A 17953-nucleotide genomic window follows, 5' to 3' on the forward strand; every position below is an offset into this window, starting at 1 on the left:
TAATTGTCGAATTTAACTGTATAAGAATGATTTTTTTGATCGAATCAGTCCATATGATTTACCTTTGTTTCACTTTTAATGTTGACATTCTTTTCTTTTAACAATGGAATACACATAAATCATGTCACATGTGTAAACTATCTCTATCTAAGGGGTTAAATTGAAGTTTACAATAATATGGATTCAATGAAGACGAAATAATTCACTTACAAGTAAATAATTCATCATCAAAATTAATTAGGTCTTTCAACTTTTCTTTGGAGTCTCTATATGAGAGCTATTTCCCTTTTTGTATTTGACATAAGTGATATATGAATGTAACTCATGAAGTGATACAGACCTAGGGTATCTTGATTTGAGGTCCTTGGTCCAAAAAAAGAAGCTAGGGGTCAGATTCTAATCTCTTGATTTTTGCTTATTCTCACTTCTCTTTATAAAATCATAAAATTTTGGTTGAAAGGGTGTGTAAATGTTCCAGACCATATGAGTATTTGGACCGTACGCATACGGTCCAGACTATACGTATACTTGTATGGTCCAACCATACGCATATGGTCGGACCGTATGAGTATACATTTACTGTCCAGCTGATTATACATGTTTTGGGATCATATGGGTTAAATTTAAACAAATATTCATCATAATCTGTATTTTTAGTTACACAAATTCTTATTATTACAATGAGATGGATTCAGTAAATAAGCGAACAATTGAAATTAAATATTTGTTTAATTTTATATCCGTGAATCCTATTTTGCTACTCTGGCCCAAGGTGAGACTTGGTTCCACAAGGAACGTCATATTTGTTTTACATTAACAAGTTTTGTTCATGCATGTTCCTATGACTATGCATTTTTTGTAAAGTTCCTAAATATTCTAAAACTGTTGTCCTCCCACATTATGTTTTCTCCTGATAACTTCAATTACAAGGAGCATAATGGGCTGCAATTATTGAAATATACTGACATGCTAAATACAGGAGATTAACAGATTAAATCAGTGTGATTTTGTTTTCAAATAGTTAAAATATTACATTTTTATTTCAATTACTATTGAACTTTTTATATCAATTTGAGATATAAGATATGTTGATCTGTTATAAACATTTGTATCTAATAAACTTGACCAACTTCTTAATATTAATCAGACCGTACGTGTACGGTCCAAATACTTGTACGGTCTGGAACATCAACATTAAATGGGAATTTTTTCCCCTCTTATATTAAAAATTGTACATTAATTGACATAAATCATCAGCAATGGATATAATCTAGGGTCTTTTAATTTGGGGTCTTCGGTTTATAACCTTGAAATTGAGGTCAAGATCATAGGTAAATTTGATGTTCTAGATTTTGACCTTTGCTTTAAATTCATATTTTCATATTCATAAAGTAATAAGGCTTTCTGTATTAGGTTGAAAACCATAATACATTAGTATGTATTTCCAACAAGTCCTATGTTAACATTTGATAAAGGCAATCTTGAGTAAGAGAACGGAAACAAAAAATGCAGCGATTTTTCAATTTGTAAAGGGGCATGACTCTTGAACAGTATAAGTGACTCCACAAAAATTCACACTTGATCCGTGAAATGTGTTTTGTGGTAATAAGCATTGTGTATAAGTTTCATAATATGAAATGTAAAAGAATAATTGTATCAGCTGTGATTGACAGTTACCTTTACAACTGATGCTAATGTATACAAATTATAGTTTTGGAAAATAACAGGTTTGCCCTCCGACAATCTCTTTACAATTCTTCTTGTGTCACCAGGATTTCCAGGACGTCTAAATAAGTCTGCAGTAAACATTCCTTCATGTGCTATGTAGACTAAAAGTTCCTAAAAAGGAAAAAAACTATGGTATACGTCAATGCAAATATAAAACAAACCAGATATTCTTGCTGAGGTCAAACCCTGAACAGTTGAAAAAGTTTGGGCCCATCATTAAGATTAAAACAGAAATTGGACATTAACCTATTTAATATGGTCCAATGTCTTAAATCCAAGTACATAATGCTAGAATTAGCATATCAAAGAACCTCAAGAATTCAATTTTTGATGAAATACTTCTTAGTAAACCCCCTTATGTTCAAAAGAAAATAATGTAAATCTAAAATTAGATATGATTTAACCCTATGTATTTGTACACACCCTTCAAAATTTTGAATGCAGTAATTTCATTGACAGATGAGAAAGTATCAAGAATTGATAGTTGAATTAATTTTGTCAGATCCTTGAAAAAATGTTGAAAGCAAAGTGTGGACATGATAGAATCCATATCTGGACCAAAATGATAACAAAAATGACCAATACTTACAACTAGTGAAACAGGTATATATCCATTCTTTAAAGCAATGTGCAGTGGAACTCCAAACTTTAATCTGTAATCAAAAATAATTAATCAACAGTTGTGACTAGAGCATATAAGCTTGTCACAAGCAATTGTTTTAAAATAAATGAGGACTGTGTCCAGAAGCCTCCATGGGACACATATACATCATCTGTGTCCCATGGAGGCGTCTGGACACTTTCATATAATGTTCTAAAAGGACATAAATCAAGTATTGTAAAAGGGACACAACCCAAATTTGTACTTTAACTGAGTTTTGTGGTACATAGTAAGCATTGTACATGTGTTTATGTTTCATAATATTTGGTTGAGACAAACTAAAGAACAACAACTAAAAGAAAGCATTTTTTTCATTTTTAATAGGGCATAACTTTAGAACAGTGATAGTGATGCCACATTTGGGTGAAGCAAACTAAAGTTAGAGAACAGAAACGAATAATCAAGCAATTTTTCCATGCGTAAAGGGGCATCACTCTAGAGCGATAAAAGTGACAACACCGATATTCAAAATCGATCTGTGTTTTGTGGTAATAAGCATTAAGCATATCTTAAACTGTTACTCATAACATTTGGTTGAGGCAAAATTAAGTAAGAGAACGGAAACCAAATTTCCTTTTGTATCTTTTGCCTCTTTCTACAACCTGCATCATATCATGTATAAGATACTGCACTCTAAAAATCTTTAACTGTTAATTCAGAAATTATTGTGTGCACTTATCATTGGGATTTATTATGAAATGAACAAAATTTCAAGATTGATTATTGTAATTTCAGAGTATTTGATTAGTGATTGTTCACCAAGTTGACATCTGTAATCTATTTTTCATTTTTTTATTGTGCAAACAACAGTTCATCAAAGACATGACACAGCATTATAATGTTAAACATGACACAGCATTATAATGTTAGACATGATACAGCATTATAATGTTAGACATGACACAGCATTATAATGTTAGACATGACACAGCATTATAATGTTAGACATGACACAGCATTATAATGTTAGACATGACACAGCATTATAATGTTAAACATGACACAGCATTATAATGTTAGACATGACACAGCATTATAATGTTAGACATGACACAGCATTATAATGTTAAACATGACACAGCATTATAATGTTAGACATGACACAGCATTATAATGTTAGAGGTCAATAAGTAACTTGGTAACTACAATCCCCTTCCCTTTCATAAATGAGACCTACCGAATTAGTCTATTTACTGGATTTGTTATAAAATGAGCAACACGACCCACATGTGGAACAGGATCTGCTTACCCTTCAAATCAAGAGCATCAGAGATCACCCCAGTTTTTTGTGGTGTTCGTGTTGCTTTTTTAGTTTTCTATGTTGAGTCATGTTTACTATTGTTTGTCTGGTTGTCGCTTTCATTTTTAGCAATTGTGTTGTCAGTTTATTTTCAATTTCAGAGTTTGACTGTCCCTCTAGTATCTTTCGTCCCTCTTGAATGTTGCATACTAATAATTGTCTTACAACAAAGTCCTGGGGAGAAAATTTAAAATAACCTTGTTAGCATCAAACCTACTTTTGACGACGCATGGCCTCTGTACTCCTATCAGATACACAACCTCCAAACACATTCCGAAACATGGCCATTTTACTCCATCACCATTTTGTTAATATCAAGTTCCACATTTTTCCATGACTGAAAATTTTAAACCTTTGCCAGCTAAATCCTTATAAATCTGTAATCAAATAAAAAGAAAAGCATGTAAAATTGACAGAGGAAATTGACTTTTATCACAGACAGTTATCCTGGTTGTCAGACACATTTTATGTACATGTGGTAGATACCCTAATGATGATTATGGCCAAGTTTGGTTAAATCAGTCTAATTGCATTTAGAGAATATTCTTGTAATAGATTATAACCAGTTGCTTCGCAGGGCGCAGAACTATACGACCGCAGATGTAGAACCCTGAACAGATGGGACAGGTATGGACACAACTTTTATGTTTGATACAGCTTTAAATGTGGATTGTGATTAAATTGTTGACACAACATAGGTTTATGTCACATTATGATTTGGACCCTTTGGACCTTAATATAGACCAATTTGAAAACTGGACCAAAAATTAAGAATCTACATACATTTGGAATATCAAAGAACCCCATTTATTCAATTTTTGATGAAATCAAACAAATTTTAATTTTGGACCCCAATTGGACCAACTTGAAAACTGGGCCAATAATTTAAAATCTAAGTACATTTTTAGATTCAGCATATCAACGAACCCCAAGGATTCAATTTTGGTCAAAATCAAACAAAGTTTAAGTTTGGACCCTTTGGACCTTAATGTAAACCAATTTGAAAATGGGACCAAAAATTAAGAATCTACATACACAGTTAGATTCGGCATATCAAAGAACCCTAATTATTCAATTTTTGATGAAATCAAACAAAGTTTAATTTTGGACCCTTTGGGCCCCAAATTCCTAAACTGTTGGGACCAAAACTCCCAAAATCAATACCAACCTTCTATTTATGGTCATAAACCTTGTGTTTAAATTTCATAGATTTCTATTCACTTAAACTAAAGTTATTGTGCAAAAACCAAGAATAATGCTTATTTTGGCCCTTTTTTGGCCCCTAATTCCTAAACTGTTAGGACCAAAACTCCCAAAATCAATCCCAACCTTCCTTTTGTGGTCATAAACCTTGTGTCAAAATTTCATAGATTTCTATTTACTTCAACTAAAGTTACTGTGCGAAAACCAAGAAAAGGCTTATTTGGGCCCTTTTTGGCCCCTAATTCCTAAAATGTTGGGATCAAAACTCCCAAAATCAATCCCAACCTTCCTTTTCATAAATCATAAATAAGTGTTCCGTGAAAATTGTTGTCGAAAATCTAATTCGTTCATAATTCTTTAAAGTAATAAACATTATTCAAATAAATTCGGATCTTCCCTCATCTGATCACTAGCATGGCTAAAGGTATTACTCTCAAAGGTAATGTGAGGGGTGTGAGGTGACGCGTCCAGGTATTCAAGCGATTTCCTGTCAGGCTTGCAAGTTCATGCATCGTTTCACTTCTGTAGGTATTGATCAGTGTACACGACCGATAACTTATAACTTTACATTTTGAACTATCAGGTGCATGTATAATATACATCTCTGTCTTGCGTGTCCGAAAGTGATATAATACACTAGTCATTATATACTTAACTCATACGCTTGTTTATAAATAACATTTCTGATGTAAAGAATATTATTTATAAAAAAAAAAATTGAAGAAAAAAAATCTATTTACATATTTTTTCCAAGGGTTAATTTGGGAAAATGTAATATATTCTCTTTGTCAATAGTAAAGGACAGATTGGAACATACCAGAAATATTGATTTAAAAAAATTTGTAGGGTTCCGTGGAACCCAGTGTCTCGCCTACTTTTGCTGTAAATGGCAGGCTCAACAAAAATGAGGGAAAAAATCAATAAAAATATTCCTCTTGATACAATCTTTTGATTGTAAGAAGCTTCTGTCCAAGCTTGGTAAAAATACAGCATAGTTTATGAATCTTATCAATGCTTTAAAAACTTTAACTGCAGACTTTACACGTACGTTCTGTTTACTATCTTATGATCATAAACAAGCTTCTGTCCAATTTTGGTACAAACCCAGGATAGTTTTAAGTTAGTTATTAAAATTTTAAAAACTTTAACCACAGAGTGAATGTAATGTTTCCCTGCAGAAAAACTAAGTCCATTCAAATGTAAAATATGGAAAAAATGGAATTATTTTTTTACAAAATTTACTTCTGGATACTATCTTATGATCATAATCAAGCTTCTGTCCAAGTTTGGTACAAACCCAGGATAGTTTAAGAAAGTTATTAAAATTTTAAAAACTTGAACCACAGATGAAAATGCAATGTTTTCCCGCAGAAAAAACTAAGTCCATTTACAAGTAAAATATTGAAAAAATGGATTTTTTTTTTTACAAAATTTACTTTTGGATACTATCTTATAATCATAAACAAGCTTCTGTCCAAGTTTGGTAGAAATCCAGTATAGTTTAAGAAAGTTATTAAAATTTCAAAAACTTTAACCACAGAGTGAATATTTGTGGACGCCGCCGCCGACGGAATGTAGGATAGCTTAGTCTCGCTTTTTCAACTAAAGTCGAAGGCTCGACAAAAATGTATGCACTTGTCGACAATTCGTTATACGCCTGGGTAGAAAGTTGGGGAAGAACGCAATTTAAAATATATACTTGTATACATTGAACATAAGCAAGAAACATACTTTTTGTGTAAAGTGGGGTAAAAGTTTTGTAAATAGACTAGTTCAGGTATATACCAACGAATTCGAAAGATTATTGTATACCAAAAGAAGAAGAAGAAAAGAAACAATTTGATTTAAATAGAGATCCATATATAACTTGCTTTGGTTCATCGAAGTTATGAACATAGTAAAATCATAGATTTATATATCATTTAGATTGTTCTCGAATAAAGGAAGAAATTCGTCATCATCACAATTGTTCCGACATTCATGTAATATATATGCAACTGAACGTACACTAATAATCCCCGAGGGATGTAAATATTTTCTTGGAAAACTATTGAATATTAAAGTTTCAAATCATTTTCGGGATTTATTTTTTTTCTTGATATTCAATGACAGCAATTTAAAGAATAAACGGCTTGTCCACTTTAGGGGTATTCTTGCCAGATGAACAGACTTATAATTTACATTTAAAAATAGGAGAAGATGAAATTAAATTTGTTGTCTTTTGTTTTTAAACATCGTTGGTCAAATAGTTATTTAAGTATAATTATACGTTGTGAGACGAAGATTGTTTTAATAAGGATGTTCCCGATTGTGAATAAAATTGGTTGACGTTTTTCACACTTGAAAATAATATCTATTCGTAATTTTTCGATTCCATTCCAAGAAGATCCTTACATTTCCTGTCAATTTTTTAAAATCTCTTATAGCAAACCCTATCTTAGTTTTCCACAGATTCACCTGCAAGTTACCTGTCGATTTAAACTTTTGTAAGTTCTATTGTCCAATCTAACAAATACAACAGGTATTGTTCTCTGTATCGTTTATTTGATGGGACCTTTAAGTTTCTTGCAAGAGAAATCTATCACTCACTGATTAATTTAGCTGAACAAAAAATTGAACTGTTAATGATGGAAATACATGTACAAATAAGTAATTATAAAACTGCATGTGATGTTGTATTTATTCAATCAAGAACACATTTTCAATTTGTTTGATATAAACACTGATTTAAAAATTAAAAGTTGATTTCTGATCAAATTTCAACATTTTACCTTTTAAAATTTGCTATTTTTTAGTCTGTTCACAAATAAAAACTTGAAATGATAATGTTTAAATAAAGGTCTTCATAAATGTATTCTTTATAACTGAAGAACGACGAAAAACATGCCGATTCTTTGAAACATAAATGCATGTAGAAGTTAAATTTTTTTTAGAAATAAACTTTTTATGATTAAATCCAGAGATGGGTCCGATTACTTTCAATGTAATTGATTAAATTACAATGACTTTGTCAATTGTACGATTAAATTAAATTAATGATTACATCATTTCTGAAAGTATCTGATTAAATTAATGATTACATTGGCAAAGTAATCATGATTACATCTGATTAAAATGAATAAATAAAATTACATTTTTGATGTCAATGAATAAATGTTTAATATAGCTAGTATATAGATATAGGAAGATGTGGTGTGAGCGCCAATGAGACAACTCTTCATCCAAATTACAATAATAAAGGTATAGCAGTTTTGAAAAAGGATTTTTTTTAATTATTATAAAATGGTAACTTCAATTTTCATCAATAATATAAACCACAAAAGTTCAATGTATATATACATGTACATGCACATTGTGTCATTGGTTATGACCTATCACAATTTATCGCCAATGGTCTCTGAATAATTCTGACTGAAATAATGAATAAAGTTTTTATGAATTATTTGCTGTAACTTGTCTTCTGATCTCTTCAAGACTGTATGTGTATTACAAGGTGCAATTTATGGAAGTTAAAATATGAATGAAATAAAGTTACCAGTTAAAAACTATGCAAAATTTTTAATAGAATTGTTACATCATATAGTAAACAAATTATAAGTACTTAAATCATTGCATTTTACATGTCCAGTCCAAATCCATACCAAAATTTGTTTATTTTGAACATGTTTTTCCAACTTTTATTTAATTTGTGCTAATCAAATAAATTTTATCCTATATCATGTGTATTGCCCTACAGCTATGCTCAATTGGTAATTGCAATAAAACAAACCTTAATTGGTCTCCTACCTGTCAATTCAAAGTTGACAAAAATCACAATTTTAACAAAAGAATATAATTCAGGGTTTATAATGAAAAGTATTACTTGAATGTAACAGTTATTATCAAATGTATATGAGTACATCTGTAATTTGTGAATATATGTACAATATCTTTTTTCAAAGGCCAGAGACATATAATTGTAGTATATGTCTTTGCTTTGGCTAATGATGAATTTTCAATACTGAAACATTTTATTTTTTTGCTGAAGTATGCAAATCAATAAGCATGCTTTAAGTAAACAAAAAGAATATTTACCAAATTGAATAATGAAAAAATCATTTATTGACATTAACACAGTTTTAGATTTTTTTCATTGTAATCAGAATGTAATCAAAATGTAATCAGGATTACAGGCTATTTTGAAAAGTAATTGATTAAATTAAATTACATGTAATCAGATTTGAGGCTGATTAATACTTACACTGATTACTTTGAAAATTGTAATCAATTACAATTACAATTACCCCAACTCTGATTAAATCAGTGCTTAATTGAACAGATTGAAAAAATATCATTGATATTGAATAAATACTGTATCACATGCAGTTTATGTGAGTTTATAGTTGTATGCATTTCAATCAACAAAGAAGATATTTTTTTGGTCAGGCAAATTAATCAATGAGTGATAGATTTCTCCTAGAAGAAATTTAAATGTCCAAGTGAATAAACTTCACCAAGAACAATAGCTATTGTATTGATTCAATAGGACAGGTAAACTTGCAAAAGTTTAAATACCTTGGTCAAGAGCAGACGACTCTGTGGAAAACTTTCATTTGGTTTCCTATAAGTACACAAGTATTTTTTCTTTATATTTGTACATTTTATATTCCGTTTCGGTAGAGTTATCTTCAGATAGTTTCAGATATTAATTAATACATGGCTTTCAAAAGTCTAAATGTAAGTGTTCTCGTACATTTTTTTGCCTAATAAAGGACAATCAAAATGCTTTGGTAAAGCTATTTCTATTTTCTAAGTTCCCCTTTTTTATGAAACATAAAACAAGGACAAGAGGTGTATATCATTTCATTCTGACACATGAGTTAAGTTTCCCGTCTTAAAACGAAAACTGTGCATTTCTAAGTAAATTAACTTATTTGAATCAAATAAATAATAGCACCAAATATAATTAAATAATTCCACGGCGATCTATTTTTATATGTCACCAGCTTGAATATGTATTTTAAATTTGTGTATTAAATGATCCCTTGTTTTATAATACACTGATCCGAATAGACAGTCACACCTGTCAAGGTGTGCCCCAGATGCGTGGTTAAATACCGACATGCAAATAACAATTTACCTTTCAACAAGCCATAGATCTACAAGTATTGCCACAGAACCGAGAATTCACACATCGTATAAACCTAGTCATAGCAGAGAGAGTAAAAGGTAAATAAGAGTACACCAACATATTGTCTTTACAATTGTACTTTAATTTGTTCACCTTATCAGTCCGAAAATGCATTAATTAAAATTTTATTTATAAATTTTTGTGTTGTCTACAAAAATGATTCGAATATATATATACGTTTAACATAGAAAATTTGTCTCATGAATGTGTACAATTGCACGTCTGTGCATTTTATCTTCTTATTATCAGATGGTTATTAGATAAAGCGTAAGTCATCGGTGCGCTTCCGATTACGTTAAAATATGATTAAAAACCAAGACTTTTAATGATTGTATTTTAAATCCCTGCATGCAAAAACCAGGAGAAAACGTCACGACCTACAGGAAGTAGTTAACATTTTTTCATTAAATATTGAATTTCTCCTTTATTACTGCACATATAGCGATAAAACTTTAGGAATATATTTATTATGTCATTATGAACGTATTTAAACCATAAGTTAAAAATCATGAATTTTCCCTTTAATCTAGTCCAGATAATCATGCCGTCTGCTGTGGGTATTTTTGATTTTTACTTTTTTTTATCCCACATTGACTTCATGACGCTAATCCAAAATAAGTGATGATTCAGGTCCATTGCAAATATTGGATTTTGAGTAAAATAAATGATTCTTTAAAACCGCAAACTTTAATATTAGGCCACATTTAAAAGAATGTCTGTTTCCCCTCCCCCGGGTCTACTCTTTGTAAACAGACCTGGCAGGCAGGTAATTTTTTTTTCCCAACTGGTTGTCATGGATGGTTTGACTTGACCACTGGAGGCCACTTATCAGTTGTTAGTGCTCAATTTGAGTGTATTTATTTAGATTATAAATCCTTTTGCTTTCAAGCACTATTCAAAATATGCACATTTAGTGCATAAAACTAATGTAGCATTAAAGTGTATATTTACTACTTTCTGATTTGACAGTTATTAAAGCTTTTATTAATTACATATTAATGCATGTATGACAAGGTGTAGATTCCAAATTGCCATAGTTTGTTGCTTGTTATACATGTATACTGTATTCAATTCCAGGATATTTACCCTGGCACAAAAATCTCGAAAATATAAAACTGGAAATAACATTAAGAAAATCAAACTTTGCAGTTATTATATATATATGTATTTTATATAATAACACATTTAAAGTTTCTGACTAGAACAAAATGTCTGGTTTGAACAATAGAACACACAATGACTAGAATGAAAAGAGGCACTGAACAAACTTTTATATCAACTGTACTAGATTAATAATTAAGAGTATGTTTCTTTGGATTTCTTCCAAAATATAGAACTGGAAATAAAAGTTTTTACAATATCAATGAAGTACAAGTACCTGTCAAAGGTGTTACCCATCGTGGTAAATAGATTACATGTACTACTATTCTGGACAAAGAAAGATAACTCAAATTTTCAAAGAATATTGAAAATATCTTGCTATTGCACGAATATCTATTCTGGACAAAGAAAGATAACTCCAATTGAAAATTGATTGCTATTGCACAATATTATGCAATTAGATATTTCTTCCTATTGCGCAATACTGTCAATTGAAGATTTTTTGCTATTGAACAATACTGTGCAATTGAAAATTTCTTGCTATTGCACAATACTGTGCAATTGAAAATTTCTTGCTATTGCACAATACTTAATATAATAATTTTGAATCCTGATTTGGACCAAATTGAAAACTTTGCCCATAATCAAAAATCCAAGTACATGTTTAGATTCAGCATATCAAAGAACCCCAAGGATTCAATTTTTGTTAAAATCAAACTAACTTTAATTTTGGATCCTTTGGACCCTAATGTAGACCAATTTGAAAACGGGACCAAAAATTAAGAATCTACAAACACAGTTAGATTCGGCATATCAAAGAACCCCAATTATTTAATTTTTGATTAAATCAAACAAAGTTTAATTTTGGACCTTGATCTGAACCAACTAGAAAACTGGGCCAATAATAAAAAATCTAAGTACATTTTAAGATTCAGCATATCAAAGAACCCCAAGGATTCAATTTTTGTTAAAATCAAACTAAGTTTAATTTTGGACCCTTTGGACCCTAATGTAGACCAATTTGAAAACGCGACCAAAAATTAAGAATTTACAAATACAGTTAGATTCGGCATATCAAAGAACCCAAATTATTCCATTTTTGATGAAATCAAACAAAGTTTAGTTTTGGACCCTTTGGGCCCCTTATTTCCAAACTGTTGGGACCAAAATTTCCAAAATCAATCCAAATCTTCCTTTTATGGTCATTATTAAAACCTTATGTTTAAATTTCATAGATTTCTATTAACTTATACTTAAGTTATGGTGTGAAAACCAAGAAAAATGCTTATTTGGGCACTTTTTTGACCCCTAATTCCTAAACTGTTGGGATCTCAACTCCCAAAATCAATCCCAACCTTCCTTTTGTGTTCATAAACCTTGTGCTTAAATTACATTGATTTCTATTCATTTATACTACAGTTATTGTGAAAAATTTGTAAGGGTTCCGCGGAACCCAGTGTCTCGCCTACTTTTGCTGTAAATCCCAGGCTCAACAAAAATGAGGAAAAAAATCTATAAAAATATTCCTCTTGATACTATCTTATGATTGTAAGAAGCTTCTGTCCAAGTTTGGTAAAAATCTAGGATAGTTAATGAATCTATTAAATGTTTTGAAAACTTTAACTGCAGACTGTATGTAATGTTAACTGGAAGAAAATCTAAGTCCATTTAAAAGTAAAATATAGAAAAAATGGAGTTATCTTTTTACAAAATTTACTTCTGGATACTATCTTATGATCATAAATAAGCTTCTATCACAGTTTGGTACAAACCCAGGATATTTTAAGAAAGTTAATTAAATTCTAACCAGATGCTCCGCAGGGCGTAGCTTTATACGACCGCAGAGGTTGAACCCTGAACAGTTGGGGCAAGTATGGACACAACATTCAAGCTGGATTCAGCTCTAAATTTGGATTGTGATTAAAAAGTTGACACAGCATAGGTTTCTGACACAGAATGAATGTGTTCTAATGAACTTAAAATTTTTGTTTTCTATTAGAGCAATTCACTATGCTGTTGAATATTAATCTTCTCAAAAAAATGTTTGAAGAAATTTTCTTTTTATTTATGAAATTTCAAATGAGAAAAATTGAACCCAATTGAACCCAATTTTTTAATCACATCCCCTTTCCCTTATTCCAAAACTAATCTCAATTAAAATATTCTAATGGAGTTTGCAACAATAACTACTCATTTAAATACATCATAAAATATTAAGATGTAAAAAAACTGCTTGTTATCACTGAATGGTAAAGATTATTTAAATTTATCAGTTGGTAGTAAAAAGTCAATATACATTGTATATTGTATATAACAAAGATTTAAGTTGATTCTGGACAAAGAAAGATAACTCCAATTAAAAAAAATCTTGCAATAAGATATTTCTTGCTTACTAATCTGGACAAAGAAAGATAACTCTAATTAAAAAAAAATTTGCTATTTCACAATATTGTGAAATTAGATATTTCTTGCCATTGCACAATACTGTGCAATTGAAAAGACTTGCTATTGCACAATACTTAATATAATAATTTTAGATCCTGATTTGGACCAACTTGAAAACTGGGCCCATAATCAAAAATCTAAGTACATGTTTAGATTCAGCATATCAAAGAGGCCCAAGAATTTAATTTTTGTTAAAATCTAACTTAGTTTAATTTTGGACCCTTTGGACCTTAATGTAGGCCAATTTGAAAACGGGACCAAAAATGAAGAATCTACATACACAGTTAGATTTGGCATATCAAAGAACCCCATTTATTCAATTTTTGATGAAATCAAATAAAGTTTAATTTTGGACCCAGATTTGGACCAACTTGAAAACTGGGCCAATAATCAAGAATCTAAGTACATTTTTAGATTCAACATATCAAAGAACCCAACCGATTCATTTTTTGTCAAAATCAAACTAAGTTTAATTTTGGACCCTTTAGACCTTAATGAAGACCAATTTGAAAACATGACCAAAAGTTAAGAATCTACATACACAGTTAGATTCGGCATATCAAAGAACCCCAATTATTCAATTTTGATGAAATCAAACAAAGTTTAATTTTGGGACCTTTGGGCCCCTTTTTCCTAAACTGTTGGGACCAAAACTCCTAAAATCAATACCAACCTTCCTTTTATGGTCATAAACCTTGTGTTTAAATTTCATAGATTTCTATTTACTTATACTAACGTTATGGTGCGAAAACCAAGAAAAAAGCTTATTTGGGTCCCTTTTTGGCCCCTTATTCCTAAACTGTTGGGACCTAAACTCCCAATATCAATACCAATCTTCCTTTTGTGGTCATAAACATTGTGTTTAAATTTCATTGATTTCTATTTACTTAAACTAAAGTTATTGTGCGAAAACCAAGAATAATGCTTATTTGGGCCCTTTTTGGCCCCAAATTCCTAAACTGTTGAAACCGAAACTCCCAAAATCAATCCCAACCTTTCTTTTGTGGTCATAAACCTTGTGTCAAAATTTCATAGATTTCTATTAACTTAAACTAAAGTTATAGTGCGAAAACCAAGAAAATGCTTATTTTGGCCCCTAATTCCCAAAATGTTGGGTCCAAAACTCCCAAAATCAATACCAACCTTCCTTTTATGGTCATAAACCTTGTGTTAAAATTTCATAGATTTCTATTCACTTTTACTAAAGTAAGAGTGCGAAAACTAAAAGTAATCGGACGCCGACGACGCAGACGACGACGCCAACGTGATAGCAATATACGACGAAATTTTTTTCAAAATTTGCGGTCGTATAAAAACTTTAACCACAGAGTGAATGTAATGTTTCACCGCAGAAAAACTAAGTCCATTTTAAAGTAAAATATGGAAAAAATGGATTTATTTTTTTACAAAATTTACTTCTGGATACTATCTTATGATCATAAACAAGCTTCTGTCCAAGTTTGGTACAAACCCAGGATAGTTTAAGAAAGTTATTAAAATTCTGAAAACTTTAACCACAGAGTGAATGTTATGTTTCCCCGCAGAAAAAAACTAAGTCCATTTATAAGTTAAATACGGAAAAAATGGAATTTTATTTTTACAAAATTTACTTCTGGATACTATCTTATGATCATAAACAAGCTTCTGGCCAAGTTTGGTAGAAATCCAGTATAGTTTAAGAAAGTTATTCAAATTTCAAAAACTTTAACCACAGAGTGAATATTTGTGGACGCCGCCGACGACGACACCGACGACGACGGAAAGTAGGATCGCTTAGTCTCGCTTTTTCGACTAAAGTCGAAGGCTCGACAAAAAAACAAGAATAATGCTTATTTGGGCTTTTTTGGCCCCTAGTTCCTAAACAGTTAAAAAAAACCTCCCAAAATCAATCCCAACCTGCCTTTTGTGGTCATAAACCTTGTGTCAAAATTTCACTAAAGTTACTGTGCGAAAACCAAGAAAATGCTTATTTGGGCCCTTTTTGGCCCCTAATTCCTAAAATATTGGGACCAAAACTTCCAAAATCAATGCCAATCTTCCTATAGTGGTCATAAAGCTTGTGTCAAAATTTCATAGATTTCTATTCACTTTTACTAAAGTTAGAGGGGCGACTACGCCAACGTGATAGCAATATACGACGAAACTTTTTTCAAATTTTGCGGTCGTATAATAAAAATCTTAATTTCAATTTTGTTAAATTGCAGTCCACTATAACACTTAAGAATTTGACTGTAATTTTAAATAGCAGTCTACCAGTCATTATAAAAATCACCATAAAGTATATTAATGATTGTCTTCTATTAAGAACATCTGTATAACTTGTATTTCTTTTGATATGCATTGCCAACCTAATTTTTGTTTGTGTTCTTTTTTCAATTGTTCATGAACAATAATAATGTGTTAACTGTTGATATTTATAGCCTTTTTCTTCTTTCCTGTGAATACCATTGTCACTCTAATATAATTGTAATCAATTTAACTATTGTAAGTTTATTGTCTTAATTTTGTACATGTATGCCATAACCATTTAATGTAAATGTGTTTGTGCGAATAAAATATTGTCTATTGTCTATTTAACAAGAAGAAAATGTGAAAATCCTTTGAGAGCAAATTCGCTCTCAAAATCCAACCAAAAATTGTGGGTTCAGCCTTATGATGTCACAAGAAGGGCCCCCCCCTCCCCCCCAAAAAAAAATAGCCTTGCCAGACGTCATAATTATTTGGACTACTTTAATCATGTTAAACACACAGCCAGGTTCCATAATATTTGTCAATTTGTTTTTGATGAATAGTTGGTAAAACTATGAGTAACATTACATGTAGTTGATATTGCAATTATCTAGAAGAGCTTGGTCAAATACCAGTTGATGTAGGGGAATACGGATCCATTTCAATCTTAAGGATTTATGGAAAACTTTGGTTTCTTTCACCAGGTTTTGCTACCTAGTTTAATCAACTATAAGGAAATGACTGTATCAAGTAAGGAATATGATAGTTGTTTGCCATTTGTTTGATGTGTTTAAGCCAATACATTTGCCATATAACGTAAGGGTACCCAAATTGCACCTATTTAGAAAAATAGCAACGGAAATCTTACAAAATTTCCTAGAGACTAAACAATTTGGTTTTGCATGATTTGATACTATGCACGTCTTTCAACACAGGTAAACATATTTAGATATTCACAAAACGTTCACAGTATCTATCAACAGATGCACTCTTTACTGAAAAAGCAAAATGTACGAAAACGTCATCATGCGACGTCATCTTTTTAAAATTAGCAAATACAATATATTATAAGTATTCATTTCATACAAAATGAAGTGTAAGCATGGACTAATACCCAATTGTTCAAATTATTTGAAAAAATTAAACAAAAGCTTGGTTATCAGACTTTTGACGATGTGAATTTAAGCATGGATGCAATTTGGGTACTCCTCATTACAGAATCATGGATAGTTTGGAGGTTGATTCAAACCTATTTTTTAATGACTCAATATGGATTAAAAATTAAAATTGGTGTACCTTTACGATAAAGAAGGATAGGGCTACAAAAATAAACACAATAAGGACATTTATTTCTTGATCATAAAAAACGTAGGTGGAGAAACTGTCAAAATAGGTGCAATTTGGGTACCGTCACGTTATACATTACGGTATCGGGACCGTTCGCCCTAGTAACATGTTCGCCCTGGGTCCGTTTGCCCTGAGTTCGTTCGCCCTTATCTAATAGAGCCTTTCCGTTTCACTTTTCCTTGGATTTTGGTATTTTTTCGTTATTTGATTTTTCCAAACAGATTACCATGGTGTTATCATTCAGCACTAAAATCTGTACTACAATGGTGTTTAAATCTTACATTATAAAACATGGAAATTTATCGGCGATTGCAAAGAAGGTAATCTGAAAATTTTGGCATACAAAAATTCTTAATCCACAACTGTTCCGGAAATACTACTGTAGTGTTTCTAAAATATGGATTTGGTCCCGGTCTTAAGTTTCTGAAATTAAGCAATGTCTCTGGCAATAACAGTCAGTAAAAGATTGTCACCTAAAAGTACATTTATAGAGACTACTTTTTCTCAGAGTAAAGAATATTATTTTTTTAGAGAAGACATTTTGATATAGAGATTATAGAGATCTTTATTTAAAGTGTATATTTTTATATTTTTTCTATTCTTCCATTCTGTCATTCTTCCATTAAAATCTTAATTTAGACCGGCAAAATAGCAAAACTCTATGTAAATCACTATTTTGCTGGAGCCGATAAATTTCAAAATTATGGGGAAGATATGAAACGGACACCTAGATGTGTAAAATTACGTACATAATTTTCGGTACCACGAT

At 30.9% G+C, this 17953-nt stretch overlaps 1 protein-coding gene across 2 annotated transcripts in view; it reads right to left on the minus strand.

The window, feature by feature from the left end:
* The window catches only part of LOC134686957 (uncharacterized), a 29750-nt gene extending 12174 nt beyond the window's left edge, over positions 1–17576 (minus strand). The window contains exons 1-4 of one of the 2 annotated variants that reach the window (XM_063546839.1): positions 17466–17576; positions 3907–4066; positions 2318–2381; positions 1678–1839 (exon numbers count right to left, since the gene is read on the minus strand). In XM_063546839.1, coding sequence (XP_063402909.1) covers positions 1678–1839; positions 2318–2381; positions 3907–3977 — 297 coding nt within the window. In that variant the 5' untranslated portion in view covers positions 3978–4066; positions 17466–17576. The remainder of the gene's footprint in view (positions 1–1677; positions 1840–2317; positions 2382–3906; positions 4067–17465) is intronic. The other variant, XM_063546840.1, reaches the window with a different exon arrangement.
* Between the last annotated feature and the right edge of the window lie 377 nt (positions 17577–17953).

Source organism: Mytilus trossulus, chromosome 10 (genome assembly GCF_036588685.1).
Source record: "Mytilus trossulus isolate FHL-02 chromosome 10, PNRI_Mtr1.1.1.hap1, whole genome shotgun sequence".
Classification (NCBI taxonomy): Eukaryota; Metazoa; Mollusca; class Bivalvia; order Mytilida; family Mytilidae; genus Mytilus; species Mytilus trossulus.